At 50.8% G+C, this 16,751-nt stretch overlaps 1 protein-coding gene across 2 annotated transcripts; it reads left to right on the top strand.

Annotated features, from left to right (window-relative positions):
- The first annotated feature begins 1,773 nt into the window (after positions 1-1,773).
- LOC128847222 (zinc finger protein 850-like) lies at positions 1,774-16,241 on the top strand. 2 transcript variants are annotated; one of them, XM_054046589.1, is made up of 5 exons: positions 1,774-1,829; positions 9,638-9,725; positions 10,248-10,374; positions 11,419-11,532; positions 11,887-16,241. In XM_054046589.1, the coding sequence occupies exons 2-5, from the start codon at positions 9,711-9,713 to the stop codon at positions 14,094-14,096; spliced, it is 2,466 nt and encodes an 821-aa protein (XP_053902564.1). In that variant the 5' UTR covers positions 1,774-1,829; positions 9,638-9,710; the 3' UTR covers positions 14,097-16,241. The 2 variants fall into 2 exon arrangements, with proteins under 2 accessions (XP_053902564.1, XP_053902565.1); XM_054046590.1 differs by having other exon boundaries at positions 11,890-16,241.
- The last annotated feature ends 510 nt before the right edge of the window (positions 16,242-16,751 follow it).

Consider the following 16,751-nt stretch of genomic DNA (forward strand, 5'->3'; position numbering starts at 1 on the left):
AATTTGTCCCCTGGTTTGCTGGGTCTGTGTAAGTCTGCTGTGAAAAGTGATAGTTGGATGTTTGTTAATCACTTTTCACTGCCTCCCAGCTTGCTAGCAAGTCTGCTGCTGTGAAACGTGCTATTAACAAACGTACAAACATCACTTTTCACAGAAGCAGACTTACTAGCTAGCAAATCTTTAACATAAAATGCAACCAAAAAAGCAAAAGAAACAACAATTAAAAAAAGACCAGAATATGCAAAGCACCTTATTTGTGTTTCTATTCTGTGTAGGCCCAGTAAGGAATACTTACTGAAGAAGTAACTGTACATTATTTTTATTATGGAGTCTGCAAAAAAACCCAACAAACCCAACATTAATTAATTACCAGGATATGGGCATCGATATGGGCATGTTTGTTTGTTTTTCCTAAAGTTAATTAAGTATTTTAGGAAAAATTCTCAGAGTGGCCACCAGTGGGAACCCCTGCACTAGAGAGCTTACAATGGTGCAGCTGCATCAGTAGCCATAACCTTAAGAGTGCTTCTAATATCTTGATCTGTTTCTGGCCTAGCAAAATGAGGCCCTGCACTTAACTCGGTGGCACTGGTCTGTTTCGATGGCTGCATCTGACCAATTCCCACATGGCAGGGGATTGTCTGGGCACCCATCAGGAGAAGGGGGATGATTTTGGTGACAATTGGAAAATGATGGGGAGGGGGAGTAGGGGACTATCCTGAGTGGGCAGAGCAACAGGAGCTTTCCTGCTGACATCCAGGTGCCCAAGGGAGGGCTGCAGTCAATGCCCACACGGGGGAGCCAGCCGGGAGAGGGGCAGAGGGGAGCCTGGGAGGGGGGCAGACATGAAGGGGTTTTAAATAGAGCCCAGGGATGGGTTCATCTAGACCAGGGGTGGCCAAGCTGTGGCTCCGGAGCCACATGTGGCTCTTCAGAAGTTAATATGTGGCTCCTTCTACAGGCACCAACTCCGGGGCTGGAGCTACCGGTGCCAACTTTCCAATGTACTGGGGGGAGCTCACTGCTCAATCCCTGGCTCTGCCACAGGCCCTGCCCCCACTCCACCCCTTCCCGCCCCTTCCCCTGAGCCTGCCATGCCCTTGCTCCTTCCCCCCCACCCCCAAGTCTCCTGCACACCAGGAAACAGCTGATCACAAGGTGTGGGGAGGGATGTGTCTGCCGGTGGGTGGGAGGTGCTGGGAGTGGGGGCGGGAGCTGATGGGTGGAGGGGGGGGCTTCTGATGTATTACTGTGACTCTTTGGTAAATTCTGGCTCCTTCTCAGGTTCAGGTTGGCCACCCCTGGTCTAGACTAAGAAGTAACCGGAAGAACCCAGTGCCACAACTCTGGCAGCTCCATGACCCGAGCACGGGGAGCAGAGCTGGGAGCTCCGGCCCAGGGCTGGTAGCCAGTGAGTGTGGTGTGGAGACAAGAGACCAGCTCTGACCACCTGCTCCCTGTGCCAGTCTGTTACCAGAGTGGATCAAACACACAGTGTCCCCGGCTGCCCTCGCCCCTGGAGTCTCTGGATCAACCCCATCTCCCTAGAAACCTCCCTTTTCCCTCCGCCCCGGATCTGCACGTCTCCTTTCTGTCCCCCCATTGATCCTGTGGCTTCTAGGCAGGATGCCTGCAGAGCGCTGAGAGAAGCTGCCCGTGCTGGCTCAGTTGGTCTGGGGCAGGGGGCTGCAGGGCGATGGGTTGATCGCTAGGACCCAGGAGCAGCTGGGAGGCGGCTCTGGGGGGAGCGATCGCTGGGCTCAGGCCCGGCAGCAGGAAGTGACTCGCAGCCGCTGCGGGGACTCGGGCTTCCCTCGCTCGGAGGGAAGGTGAGAGAGACCCGCCCCCCCCGTCACCCCCGGGCTGCAGGGGGGGGTTTGGCCCCAGGCTGCTCCCAGCGGAGCTGGCTGCGATTCCCGCCCCGGGCCCGGGAAAGCTGCCGCCAGCTCCCGGTGTGTGCGGGGCGGGGGGAGCCACACGTGGGGTGCAGAGGGGGCTGAAGAGGGGATTGAGGGGGGAACAGGGGTGTGTGAGGCCGGGGGCAGGGGTCGGTGATTGCACTGAAGGGAGGTTGGGGCGATGCAGGGTGATCGGGGGCAGAGGGGGGATTATGGGGCTGAGGGAAGGAGGCTGGAATAGAGGGAAGATGTAAGCGGGGGGGGGGTCACTGCGAAGGAAAGGGGGGGATGTGGGGTGGGGAGGGGAGGCTGTGAGGAGACTGGCCGGGGAAGGGAGAGCCCGGGGGTAGGGATAGGGGGGAGGGGAGGAGAGATACAAGGCAGCTCCCCCGCCCATTGGGGTAAGGGAGGGTGAGGGGGCTGCCCTGCCCAGCGGGGATTTGTTCCCCTACAAATGGGCAGACCAGCAGTGGGGGACAGAGGCATAGTGAGCGCCCTCCGTACCCTCCGACCGGAGGGGGCCCCGCAAGGAAGGGGGCCCCTAAAACTGGCAAAAAAAGTGTAAGGTATAACTAGGTAAGTGACATTTATTGAGGCTATTGCACAATCCATGTCGGTTTTACTGACAAAACCGTGAAGTTATTATGATATATCATAATGCTATTGGCTACATCAGTTGTCTGTTGGTCAGTTTCGAATTTTCGTTGGACCCATTCAAAGAACGTGTATTTGCGTTCATAATGGCGGTCGGCGGATAAATGTTATTAATTTAGTTGTTTAATTTGTTATTGTTTGAAACGATTCGTTTCCAACGCAGAAGCGTGCTTTGTGATGTCTAAGGCTAGGTCTATACTACCCGCCTGAATCGGCGGGTAGAAATTGACCTCTCGGGGATCGATTTATCACGTCCCGTTGGGACGCGACAGTCAATCCCCGAATCGGCGCTCTTACTCCACCAGCGGAGGTGGTAGTAAGCGCCGCCGACAGAAAGCCGCAGAAGTCAGTTTTGCCGCCGTCCTCACAACGGGGAAGTCGGCTGCGATACGTCGAATTCAGCTACACTATTCACGTAGCTGAATTTGCGTATCTTAAATCGACTCCCCCCTGTAGTGTAGATGTACCCTAAGAGAATGTATAAGAGCGGAGCTAGTAAACGAAAGGCAGCAAAAGATGACGAGAAGGAACTTGAGAAAATTCCGAAGTTGTCAACGTATTTTGCGCTGCAATCCAACGTACAGGTACAGGCACATGAAACAGACAGCGCTAGCAGCGACGAATCATATCCAGAAGTGCTTCAAGTGAGGTTGAAGGTGAAGCCAGTTGTTCTACCAAACAAACTGTGACAGCTATTCCAGCTGCTGCCAGGAAAGAAGTATCTGAATCTGAACCACTGACTGATGATCCAGGAGATTGGCCGTCTATAATATCGGACAGGCAAGTGTGTGACATTGTTGCACGTGGCCCACCGCAGCAGAATGAAAGTTACGAATTTCCATTTAACGAGGAAAGACAGAGGTTCACAAGTACTCATTTCTATCGAACCATGGCAAATGGCGAGAAAATAAGACGTTCATGATTAATGTACTCAGTTCAGAAAGATGCCATTTTTTGTTTTTGTTGTAAATTATTTGGCACTGGCGACATACCGCTGCGTCGTGGAACATCTGCTTGGAAAGCAATGTCAAAAAGACTTCAGCAGCATGAAACAGGCAAAGGTCATCAAGACTGTATGGTGAAATGGTTTGACCTTCGGTCAAGCATAGTAAACCGTACATCTATTGACCAACTCGAATTGCAGGCTTTTCTGAAAGAAAGAGATTTCTGGAGAAATGTTGTCAAACGCATGGTTGATGTCGTTATTTTCTTGTCCGAAAGAAACTTGGCATTTCTAGGAAGTAATGAAAAGCTCGGCGATCCTTCGAATGGCAACTTTTTGGGACTGTTTGAATTGCTTGTAAAGTATGATACTGTCCTCAGCGAACTTTTACAGAGGATTAAGAAGGCAGAGACACGTGTTCAGTACCTCAGTCCACAGATGCAAAACGAGCTGATTCAACTTGTTGCCAGTAACATTCAAGAGGCCAACATATCGCAGCTTAAAAAAGCAAAATATTATTCAGTTATTTTGGACTGTACTCCCAACGTGTCACATGAAAAACAGATGTCTGTGGTGTTACGCTTTGTTGAATGCAACGGTGAAGATGGTGTCAATATTCGTGAAGCGTTTGTTGGTTTTCTTAATGTTCATGATACAACTGGCGAGGGCTTATTGGAAGCGTTTCTTGAAAAGGCAAACAATTTAGGAATAGACATTGCTGACATGAGAGGCCAAGCTTATGATAACGGCGCAAATATGAGAGGAAAGAATAAAGGAGTTCAAGCCCGCATGCTAGAAATAAATGACTGTGCCTTGTATGTACCATGTGGAGCTCACACTTGGAATCTTGTGATCTCAGACGCGGCAAAGTCATCGAAATATGCCGTTGACTTTTTCGGTCTGATTAACAGAATATACGTTATCTTTTCTTCTTCACCTTCACGTTGGGATATACTTCAAGAACATATGCCAATATCTGTTAAAGGGTTATCGGACACCCGTTGGGAGTCAAGAATTGATGCTGTGAAGCTATTGCATTATCACCTTGAAGAATTGTGCAATGCTTTGTCATCTTTGCGAGAATATGCACTCGAAAAGAATGATGGCAATACAGCAACAGAAGCCGGTGCGCCTTTAGACCATGTTACTACGTGGCCTTTTGTTCTGACTGTGTACACGTGGTACGATATACTATTTCACGTCAATAAAACCAGCAAAGTAATTCAGTCACCAGATGTGTCAATTGATGTACTGCAGGCAGAAGTCGGTGCTACAAAGAAGTTTTTGGAAGACTATCGAAATAAAGGATATATCTCTGTGGTCACAAATGCACGTGAAATAGCAGAGCATATGGGTATTGAACAGGTGTTTCCAGAAACCAGGGTGCAATGTAAGAAGAGAATGTTTGATTACGAATGTGCTGATGATTCGAGTCGTCTTTCTGCCGAAGAAAAATTCAAATCGCAGTTCTTTCTTGTTCTCACTGATCAGGCCATATCTTCTGTTTCATTGCGATTTGACCAACTCGTGGAGTGGTATAAGTTGTTTGGATTTCTGTACAACGCTAACAGCCTGAAGCAGTGTCACAGAGAAAATGAACTGGAGAATCACAGCAAAAATTTTGAAAGAAAAATGGGAGACATTGATGCCAACGAACTCATAATGGAATTGAATCGTTTTATTTATGTCATCGAGAAAGAGAGAGGAAACGGCAAACAATTTTTTAACGTACATATACAAGAACAGCCTTCAGGAGATATATCCGAATCTTTGCATTTGCATCAAAATTCTTCTAACCACACCAGTTACTGTTGCTGGTGCTGAAAGGAGCTTCAGCAGAATGAAACTGATCAAGAATATCCTGCGCTCAGCCATGACAGATGACAGGCTATCTGCGCTTGCAGTTATCTCAATCGAAAACAAGATTGCCAGATCTCTGGACTATGATGCATTGATTAACCAATTTGCGGAGCGGGATGGGCAGGGTGACCGTCTGTCCCGAATTGGCAGGACTCGGGCTAAATGACCCCAGGATTCCCGGTGCCGGGGCTCTGCGCCTGCCCGAGGCTCAAGGGCAGCACCAGCCTGTTCCCCGGGGGCGGGATTGAGGTGGGCCTTAGCCCCCCTTCGTCACGAAGCCCAGCCCCTCGGTGGTCTCTTCTTCCCCCGCCCCTCGAAGCCCTTCCCCCTGGCCAGCCGCAAGCTAGATCCCAGCCATAATAAGAGCCTCCCAGTCTGCAGTGGGGAGACCCAGACTCGCCACCTGCCCTGGGGAGCGGCAGATGGAGCAGGGGGTGCTATGGGCACTAGGGTTCCCAGCTTGTCCCGCACCTTTCATTGAGGCCCCGCCCCCCTCGCTCCATCCCCCTCCCTCCTTTGTTCACTCTCCCCCACCCTCTCCCCGGCTCATTTTCACTGCAAGGCCCAAACAGGCGCCAGGAGAAGGCCAGGAGCTGCAACAGTGTGAATGTGGGAGATGCACACACTTGCCTACACAGAGACTCTTTTTCCACACACTTTCTTGGGGCCCTACGGGGGAGGTGGCGCAGGAGTCCCACAGGGCCCGAGATAGGCAGTCTCGTGTCAGGGCCGGCCTTAGGGAAAATGGCCCCCTGGGCGAACTTGCATTTTGGTGCCCCTGGCCCCCGTGGGCATGGAGCATCGTCACCCCAATTGCCTCCCCACAATCCCTTCACCCCGAACCCCTACATTGTTCCCCATTAACCCCAACTCCTACCCCCCTCCTGTGCTCCTAAACTCTGCCTCCCCTTCTGGCATCCACATGGGGAAACTGACCTAGATGCAGAGATGGAGCAGCTGACATTGCTGCTCGCTCCCCCACTGGACTGCTGCTCCGCTGCCCTGGGCCCCCCTAGGGGGCTGTGAGGGGGGGAGCGAGGTCGGGGCTCCCTGCACCCAGGTCATGTTCCCTGCCTGGGCTGCGTAAGGAGAGGGCAGGAGAGCAGCAGCTCCTGATGCTGACCTCGTAGCACTGTCTCTTTAAGAACAGATTTCAGAGTAGCAGCCGTGTTAGTCTGTATCTGCAAAAAGAACAGGAGAACTTGTGGCACCTTTGAGACGAACAAATTTACACTATGATAGCGCGTCTCAATTGATTGGCCTCTTACAGTTGGTCTGGCTACTTCCGCCTTTTCATGTTCTCTGTATGTATAAATATCTTCTTGCTGTATGTTCCAGTCTATGCATCTCTTTAAGAAAGCACTCAGGGTCGGTCAGGCACCTGAAGGCTTGTTCAGACACAAACAGCTGGACCCAGAGAGGCAGCAGCACACACACATTCCCCCTGTCCCGTCACCCCAGCTTAGTGGAAATCGGGTACATGGCAGCGGGACACCCCAACATCAGCCTCCCCCCACTCCGCACAGCAGAGAGGAAGACGCTCCCAGTCCGAGTGGCCGGGGGCTCCGGGGAGGAAGGAGGCGGGGGACAGGACCGGTGGTGGCTGCACACTGCAGTTGAGCAGGGGGAAGGAGGGGCACCCCTGCTCCTGAGAAGTCACCTCCAACTGCCCCTTGCAGCTCAGGTCCTTCCCCCTTACTCCCACCCACCCACAAGGCCGGCCCTGGTCTCATTCTCGTCCCCTCCCCGTCAGCAGTAGGGGAAGCAAAAGTGGATGGGAACCTGGGAGGCAGTGACCATGAGATGGTCGAATTCAGGATCCTGACACAAGGAAGAAAGGAGAGCAGCGGAATACAGACCCTGGACTTCAGAAAAGCAGACTTTGACTCCCTCAGGGAACAGATGGGCAGGATCCCCTGGGAGAATAACATGAAGGGCAAAGGGGTCCAGGAGAGCTGGCTGTATTTTAAAGAATCCTTATTGAGGTTGCAGGAACAAACCATCCCGATGTGTAGAAAGAATAGTAAATATGGCAGGCGACCAGCTTGGCTAAACAGTGAAATCCTTGCTGATCTTAAACGCAAAAAAGAAGCTTACAAGGAGTGGAAGATTGGACAAATGACCAGGGAGGAGTATAAAAATATTGCTCAGGCATGCAGGAGTGAAATCAGGAAGGCCAAATCACACTTGGAGTTGCAGTTAGCAAGAGATGTTAAGAGTAACAAGAAGGGTTTCTTCAGGTATGTTAGCAACAAGAAGAAAATCAAGGAAAGTGTGGGCCCCTTACTGAATGAGGGAGGCAACCTAGTGACCGAGGATGTGGAAAAAGCTAATGTACTCAATGATTTTTTTTGCCTCTGTCTTCACGCACAAGGTCAGCTCCCAGATTGCTGCACTGGGCAGTACAGCATGGGGAGAAGGTGACCAACCCTCTGTGGAGAAAGAAGTGGTTCGGGACTATTTAGAAAAACTGGACGTGCACAAGTCCAGGGGGCCGGATGCGCTGCATCCGAGGGTGCTAAAGGAGTTGGCGGGTGAGATTGCAGAGCCATTAGCCATTATTTTTGAAAACTCATGGCGATCAGGGGGAGGTTCCAGATGACTGGAAAAAGGCTAATGTAGTGCCCATCTTTTAAAAAGGGAAGAAGGAGGATCCGGGGAACTACAGGCCAGTCAGCCTCACCTCAGTCCATGGAAAAATCATGGAGCAGGTCCTCAAGGAATCAATTATGAAACATTTAGAGGAGAGGAAAGTGATCAGGAACAGTCAGCATGGATTCACGAAGGGGAAGTCGTGCCTGACTAACCTAATTGCCTTCTATGATGAGATAACTGGCTCTGTGGATGAGGGGAAAGCAGTGGATGTGTTATTCCTTGACTTTAGCAAAGCTTTTGATACGGTCTCCCACAGTATTCTTGCCGCCAAGTTAAAGAAGTATGGGCTGGATGAATGGACTGTAAGGTGGATAGAAAGCTGGCTAGATCGTCGGGCTCAACGGGTAGTGATCAATGGCTCCATGTCTAGTTGGCAGCCGGTTTCAAGCGGAGTGCCCCAAGGGTCAGTCCTGGGGCCGGTTTTGTTTAATATCTTTATTAATGATCTGGAGGATGGTGTGGACTGCACTCTCAGCAAGTTTGCAGATGACACTAAACTAGGAGGCGTGGTAGATACACTAGAGGGTAGGGATCGGATACAGAGGGACCTAGACAAATTAGAGGATTGGGCCGAAAAAAACCTGATGAGGTTCAACAAGGACAAGTGCAGAGTCCTGCACTTAGGACGGAAGAATCCCATGCACTGCTACAGACTAGGGACCGAATGGCTAGGTAGCAGTTCTGCAGAAAAGGACCTAGGGGTCACAGTGGACGAGAAGCTGGATATGAGTCAACAGTGTGCTCTTGTTGCCAAGAAGGCTAACGGCATTTTGGGCTGTATAAGTAGGGGCATTGCCAGCAGATCGAGGAACGTGATCGTTCCCCTTTATTCGACATTGGTGAGGCTTCATCTGGAATACTGTGTCCAGTTTTGGGCCCCACACTACAAGAAGGATGTGGAAAAATTGGGAAGAGTCCAGCGGAGGGCAACAAAAATGATTAGGGGTCTGGAGCACATGACTTATGAGGAGAGGCTGAGGGAACTGGGATTGTTTAGTCTCCAGAAGAGAAGAATGAGGGGGGATTTGATAGCAGCCTTCAACTACCTGAAGGGGGGTTCCAAAGAGGATGGAGCTCGGCTGTTCTCAGTGGTGGCAGATGACAGAACAAGGAGCAATGGTCTCAAGTTGCAGTGGGGGAGGTCCAGGTTGGATATCAGGAAAAACTATTTCACTAGGAGGATGGTGAAACACTGGAATGCATTACCTAGGGAGGTGGTGGAGTCTCTTTCCTTGGAGGTTTTTAAGGCTCGGCTTGACAAAGCCCTGGCTGGGATGATTTAGCTGGGAATTGGTCCTGCTTTGAGCAGGGGGTTGGACTAGATGACCTCTTGAGGTCCCTTCCAACTCTGATATTCTATGATTCTATGAAAGTGGCTCCTATGATTCTGCTCTTTTTTAGCATTTTTCTCAGAGACTCTGTCCCTGGGGGGGTTTAAAAGTGTCTCAGGGGTTCAGTGCTGGTGGGAGGGGCCGGGTCTGTGTGGTAATAAAGTGACTGAGGGTTTTCCCAGCATGGCAGAGCCCAGAGCGTCTGTCTGCAGGGAGAGAGCCTGGGGGGAATCGGGGTGTGAAATGGACTCAAGACCCTTCTGAAACCTTCCCCATCGCCCCTCTCGCCCTGACAGGCTGTGGAATCACGTCCACATTTCGCTCCAGATCCTCCCATCTTCCAGGGGACAGGGAAGGGAACTGGCTGTGATGGAGCCAGCTCAGGTAGGTGATTTTCAGGGAGCTGCAGGGGGGAGTTGCTGTAGAAGGGGAGGGGCAGGACAAACCTGCTGGGACACATTCAACTTGGAGCCTGATTTTCTGAACAGGCCCATTGGCGTGTGGGGGAGGAGGGAACATTCCCCCATTTCTGATACAGGAAACACCCCCCTGGGCAGGCTGGGAAAACTGACCAGACTCCCAGTGCTGGAGCCTGACCCCGCTGGCCACAGGCTGCTGTGAAATACGAAGGGAAGTTGTTGGGATTCCTGTCCCTGTCCCTGGCTCAGAGCTCTGCTTCCTGTATCAGCCTGTGGCTGACAGGTGTGTGGGAAATGAGAAGACCCTGCCCTGCTCCGTGTGCTGGGGGGGACAAGGAGTTCTCACCTTCTCCCCACCCCTTGAAGCCTCCTGGCTGCTCTGAGCAGGGTGCGGGTGGGATTCTGCTTCTCTGGGCCTCCTCCCCTGTGTCTAGTGGGATTGTGGCTGGGGCAGCAGGTGGTGAGTGGGGGACTCTTGTTGTTTCAGATGCCGGTGACCTTCGAGGATGTGGCTGTGTATTTCACCCAGGGGCAGGGGGCTCTGCTGGACCCCGGTCAGAGAGCTCTCTACAGGGACGTCATGCAGGAGAACCATGAGACAGTGACCTCGCTGGGTAAGGGATTCCTGGTCCCTCAGCTATTGGAAGCCGTGGGGTCTGCGTGTCTGAATCTGGTCAGGTTCTTCCCTGGTCAGTCAGATTGGAGGAGGAGGGTCGCATAGTCCACAGCTCCGGTGTGCATAGGCACCGACTCCGTGGGTGCTCCCGGGCTGGAGCACCCCCGGGGAAAAATTAGTGGGTGCTCTGCACCCTACGGCAGCCAAGCTCCCCTGCACTACCTCCTCCTCTTCCCCGAGCGTTCCGCGTCCACACTCCTCCGCCTATCTCACAGCGTTTCCCGCCCAGCCACTGCCAAACAGCTGTTTCCACGCTCTGGGAGGGCAGGGAGGAGCGGGAACGTGGCGCGCTCAGGCCAGGAGGTGGGGAAGAGGCAGGACCGGGGCCGGGATTTGGGGAAGGAGTTAGAATAGGGGCAGGGAGGGGGCAGAGTTGGGACGGGGACTTTGGGGAAGGGGTTGAAATGGGGGCTGGCAAGTGGCGGGGGCTGGCAAGTGGCAGGGCCTCATGGAAGATGTGGAGTGGGGGGCGGGGCCAGAGGCAGAGGCAGGGTCGAGCACCCATGGAAAAGAGGGGAAGTCAGCGCCTATGCCAGTGTGTGAGAGACTTGCATCTCCATCCCCCATTCAATGGAACAGGAAAGTCAGAAACCAAATGGACAGGCTAATTCATCCCCATCTCTCCAGCTGTCCAGGGGTCAGAAGCAGGGTATTGCCCTGTCTGCATTATTTCTCCTTCACAGACCGTTCACCTTGCTCCATCCGTGGAGAGGGCTCTAGGTGCTGCAGGCTTGGAAATAGGCAGGAGTTTAACACCCGAGCTGTGTGTGTGTCAGTAAGTCCCCCAGAGCGCATCTACCCTGAGACCTCCGAGTGAGGGGGTAAAAAGAACCCCCACCCCCAGATCCCTGCTGATCCCAAGGGGTCTGAGTTACCACAGTCCCATGTAGGGTCAGGTTAATCTCAGGGAATGTTCCTTGTGACAAATACTCTACCAGTGCTCCGTGCGCCCTGAGCTTGCCTGATTTCACTCCCTGAGCAGGATTTTCCATTCCCAAGCCCAACCTGATCGCCCGGCTGGAACGAGGGGAAGAGCCGTGGGTCCCGGATCTCCAGGCCTCAGAGGAAAGAGCGAGCCCGAGAGGCACCTGCACAGGTGAGGAGTCAGTGAAACTAAGACAGAAACTTCTGGCGAGTGAAGGAAAAAGCTGGGACTCCGAAATGTGCTGTGAGCGAGAGCCCTCAGTTCTGCCCCGTCTCACCCAGGTCAGGGCTGCAGTCAGCAAGTGTTGACTTGCTGTCACGGCTTCCCACCCATCCTGTTAACTGTCGGGAATTTCTTCCTTGACTTTACTTCCCTGGGAGCATTTGGGTGGGATGTGGAGGCAGAATCCAGTGTCTCCATCTCCCCAACAGTCACTGTGTTGTGTTTTCCCTCTTTGCTATTCCCCTTTCTGTCCTGTCTCCCCGGCACAGGCAGTGACTCCTGTCTGGATTCTCTCTCTCCCAGCAGGTGATAGGACAGTGAGTGAGAACAAGGAGGAGAATCAGCAACAGGAAGTTCCTGGGAAAGTGGAATCGCAGGAGAGGTTTTTGAGAAGAGCTGAAGGGAATTTTTCCCAGTGCTTGGAGCAGGGAAATGCCTGGGGAGATCGACACAGATCAGAGATGCAGCTGGGAAACTATGCCGGGAAGAAACTGGATAAATCCACTGAATGTGGCAGAGGATGGAAGGATCCCAAGGAAACCACAGTTCAGCAGAGAAGTCACAATGAAGAGAAACCCTACAAATGCCTTGACCGTGGGAAAAGATTCAGTGTCAGTGCAAACCTTCTTACACATTGGAGAACCCACACAGGAGAGAAGTCCTATAAATGCCTTGAGTGTGGGAAAAGATTTAATGTGAGGTCACAGCTTATGTCACATCACAGAACCCACACAGGAGAGAAGTCCTATAAATGCTTGGACTGTGGGAAAAGCTTCAGTAGGAAGCTATTTCTTATTGTACACCAGAGAGTACACACAGGAGAGAGACTCTTTAAATGCCTTGAGTGTGGGAAAAGCTTCATTGACAGAATAAAACTTACTAGTCATCAGAGAATCCACACAGGAGAGAGACCCTATAAATGCTTTGACTGTGGGAAAAGCTTCATACAGAAGTCAAGGCTTACTGTACACCAGAGAGTGCACACGGGAGAGAGACCCTTTATATGCTGTGAGTGTGGGAAAAGTTTTATTCGGAGCGCAGAGCTTATTAAACATCAGATCACCCACACAGGAGAGAGACCCTTTATATGCCGTGAGTGCGGGAAAAGTTTTAATAATAACTCAGCACTTATTGCACATCAGCGATCCCACACAGGAGAGAGACCCTATGGATGCCTTGAGTGTGGGAAAGGTTTTATTGAGAACTCAGCGCTTACGAGACATAGGAGAATCCACACGGGAGAAAGACCCTATAAATGCCACGAGTGTGGGAAAAGTTTCAGTGTGCAATCAACCCTTAATACACATCAGAAAACCCACACAGGAGAGAGACCCCATAAATGCTTCGACTGTGGGAAAAGCTTCATTCAGAAGTCAAAGCTTAGTGAACACCAGAGAGAACATACAGGAGAGAGACCATATAAATGCCTTGACTGTGGGAAAACTTTCATTAAGCGCTCAGACCTTATTAAACATCAGAGGATCCACACAAGCGACAAATCCTATAAATGCCTCGACTGCGGGAAAAGTTTCACTGACAGAATAAAACTTACGAGTCATCAGAGAATCCATACAGGAGAGAGGCTCCATAAATGCTTGGACTGTGGGAAAAGCTTCATACACATGTCCAGGCTTATTGTACACCAGAGAGTGCACACGGGAGAGAAACCCTTTAAATGCCATGAGTGTGGGAAAAGTTTTAGTCAGAGTGCAACGCTTATTACACATCAGCGAACCCACACAGGAGAGAGACCCTATGGATGCCTTGAGTGTGGGAAAAGTTTTATCGCAAGTTCAGCCCTTACTAACCATAGGAGATTCCACACGGGAGAAAGACCCTATAAATGCCACGAGTGTGGGAAAACTTTCAGATACCGCTCAAACCTTACTAAACATGGGAGAATCCACATCGGGGAGATGCATTATGAATGCCTTGAGTGTGGGAAACATTTTGTTGACAGAACAAAACTTACTGTTCATCAGAGAATCCACACAGGAGAGAGACCCCATAAATGCTTAGACTGTGGGAAAAGCTTCCTTCAGAAGTCAAAACTTATTCTACACCAGAGAGTGCACACAGGAGAGAGACCGTATAAGTGCTTGGAGTGTGGGAAAAGCTTCATTGAGAAGTCACAACTTATTCTACACCAGAGACTGCACACAGGAGAGAGACCCTTTCAATGCTGTAAATGTGGGAAAAGTTTTATTCGGAGCACAGCGCTTATTACACATCAGAGAACCCACACAGGAGAGAGACCCTATAAATGCCTTGAATGTGGCAAAAGTTTTAGTCAGAGCTCAAATCTTTTTGCACATAAGAGAACTCACACAGGAGAAAGACCCTATAAATGCTTGGACTGTGGGAAAACTTTCAGTCAGCGCCCACACCTTACTAAACACGGGAGAATCCACACAGGAGAGAGACCTTATAAATGCCTTGACTGTGGGAAAAGCTTCAGTAAGACCTCAGAGCTGACCAAACATCAGAGAATGCACAAGGATGAGAGACCCTAGGAATAGCTTCTCTGCAGGAAAAGATTCAATTTGACTTCACGCTTCAGTGACCCACACAACAGAGACCTTGAATGTGGGGGAAGCTTCATTTGGTGCTCCCAGAGTATCAGTTATCCACAAATCCGCACAGGGAAGAAACCTCTGAGATGTTCTCAGTGTGGAAAATGCTCCAAGTGGAGCTAACACCATGTTGGACATCAGAGACTCCTCCACACAGGAGGGAAATTCTCTCAGTGCCCTGACTGGGGCTGGCCATGTTGACAAACCCATTTCCTCGTTCCCACACACATCAGGGGCGTTTGGCTCCCAAGGCCCCAACTGCCCATCGCTCGGGTGAGGATCCAACAGCAGCCGAGCATCAGCTCATCAGTGACCCGAGACAAATCTGTGCCTTCCAGAGAGAGACTAAATGGGGAATGAGGGATAGCTCAGTGCTTTGAGTATTAGCCTGCTAAACCTAAGGTTGTGAGTTCAATCCTTAAGGGGGCCACTTGGGGATTTAGGGGGAAGGATAGTTCAATGGTTTGAGGGGGCGATTTAGGGAACTGGGGTAAAAATCTGTCTGGGGATTGGTCCTCCTTTGAGCAGGGGGTTGGACTAGATGACCTCCTGAGGTCCCTTCCAACCCTGATATTCTATGTTCGGCCTCCAAGAGTCTGTCTAGGGCAGGAAAAGTGGTTGGGATTAGCTAGTGCTGCATCTCTTTTGTTCCTCCTCCCCTTTTTCTAGTCTAGACTGACCCTGAGCAGTTTATTCCAATCCCCCATTAGCAAAGTGATTGTTAGAGTCACTAAGTCCCCCCTTTGCAGTCAGATTGTCTCATTCCCAGACATCCTCACATTGCTCCAGGTTATGCTAAAAAGCATTTAACTTTTTGTGCTGTTTCTCCCTTTTACACCAGCATTCAATAGAGATTAAAAGAGCTGGAGCAGGGATAGTAAAATAATGTGGTGTTTTAACTTCTGTGTTATTTGAGATGGACGGGGTGAGTCCGGGGGATTCCCTCCTGCCCCTGTCAACCTCACACATCTTCTCTCACAGAGCAGCCTCTGCCCAAACCGTGGAGAGTTTATCCTTTTCCCTTTCTACCCCTCCACCTTCATGTGTGTCATTTACCGCAGTGTCCCAGCCTCCATCTATTGGTAAAGTGGCATCTGGAGTTTTTCCAGCCAAATCCAGATCATTTGTAGACAGGAAGTTTTTGGTTGTTTGTCTTTTTTTCCTCTTTCTTTTATGACGATGATGCTAAAGCTTTTGTCAATGACCAGCCAAAGAATGCGGCGGTGCTGAGGAGAGCATCTTTAGCCTGTTCAGCATGAAATGGGCAAATTTGTTTCCCAGATTTTGAGTTTTAGGATTCTCTGAGATTTCATTTCATGAACGGGAAAGTGGTTTGTAGCCCACCTTGGAGTGTGGGTTTTTCTCTTTTTGGTGAAGGCTGTTCTGTCGTGTATTTTGATATTAAATGAGTTTTAAAGGATATAGTTCAGATTTCTTGGGGACTTCAAAAGACAAATGATAATTTGCCAAAATAGTCCTTACTGATTTTCTTTTCACATCAGATTTGCTGCTTCTTTGAACAATGAAAATGACCAGTGTCTGTCAGCAAAACAATGAGGGCGAGTGCTGGATACGCACTCCGAGAGTCAGAGACTGAAATGGGGAAGGAAGTGACTGCCTGATCCCTGCAGAGATGTAAGATACAGTCAGGAGGGGGAGAGGGTGGGTGGCCAGGGCCTTGAAAGGGCACTGTTTGCTCTTGCGAGCCAGAGAGCTGAGTCTGAGAACTATGAACTCACCGCACATGTCCCAGAGAGAGAGGAAATGTCCTACGAGTGCTGGGTGAAGTCGTTGTTGAATGCTAAAGGGCTACCAATGATGCCCCAAGAGGACTGATGTGGAGAGGGGTCGGCGACTCCCCATTGCTGAGAGGAGGAGGCCGGGCAAATGCCTCTCTCGTGGATTGTTAGGGCTTTTCTATCAACTTTCACTTGTTCCTCTTTCCCTGGAGCGCGTGTGGCTGGAGCAGCAATGTGCCGAGCTGGTGCTGAAATGCACCGTGCCGAGCTGGGCATTGGATTGGAGAGGGGGTTGGGATTTAGCTTTTATTTCTTGGTTTGAAAAGAATAAAGTAGAATTTAGTTTCTCAAACTCCCAGCGTCCCTTGTCTTGAATAATAGTGGGGGAGGGCGAATGGTCTTTAATGGACTCACTCAGATGCTGTCTGGTTGTCACCCATTGACGCAGCTGGGGAAAAGGCTGGTATCATTCTGGGGTGTATTAATGTGAGTGGTGTATGTAAGTTGCCGGAGGTCATTGTCCTGCTCTGCTGGACACTGGGGAGGCCTCAGCTGGAGTCCTGTGTCCAGTTCTGGGCACCCCACACTTTAGGAAAGATGAGGACAAATTGGATTGAGGAGAGCAACAGAAAATGAACAGAAGTTCAGAAACCCGACCTGCGGAGGAAGGCTAAAAGAAGTGGGTCTATTAGTCTGGAGAAAAGCAGGCTGGGGATGGTCTGCAGCCATGCTAAGGGCTGTTATACAGAGAGTGGGGATCAGTTGTGCTCCATGGCCACTGAAGGGAGGACCCTAAAAGTGTTAAGCTGCGGGGAGGGAGATTTAGGGTCGAGATTAGGAAAACTTTCTAACCAGG

Source organism: Malaclemys terrapin, chromosome 13 (assembly GCF_027887155.1).
Source record: "Malaclemys terrapin pileata isolate rMalTer1 chromosome 13, rMalTer1.hap1, whole genome shotgun sequence".
Classification (NCBI taxonomy): Eukaryota; Metazoa; Chordata; order Testudines; family Emydidae; genus Malaclemys; species Malaclemys terrapin.

Coding starts and splice junctions, on each gene's coding strand:
- LOC128847222 (XM_054046589.1), top strand. Junction 10,375..11,418: donor TGAGACAGTGACCTCGCTGG/GTAAGGGATTCC, acceptor CTCCCTGAGCAG/GATTTTCCATTCCCAAGCCC. Junction 11,533..11,886: donor CCCGAGAGGCACCTGCACAG/GTGAGGAGTCAG, acceptor TCTCTCTCCCAG/CAGGTGATAGGACAGTGAGT.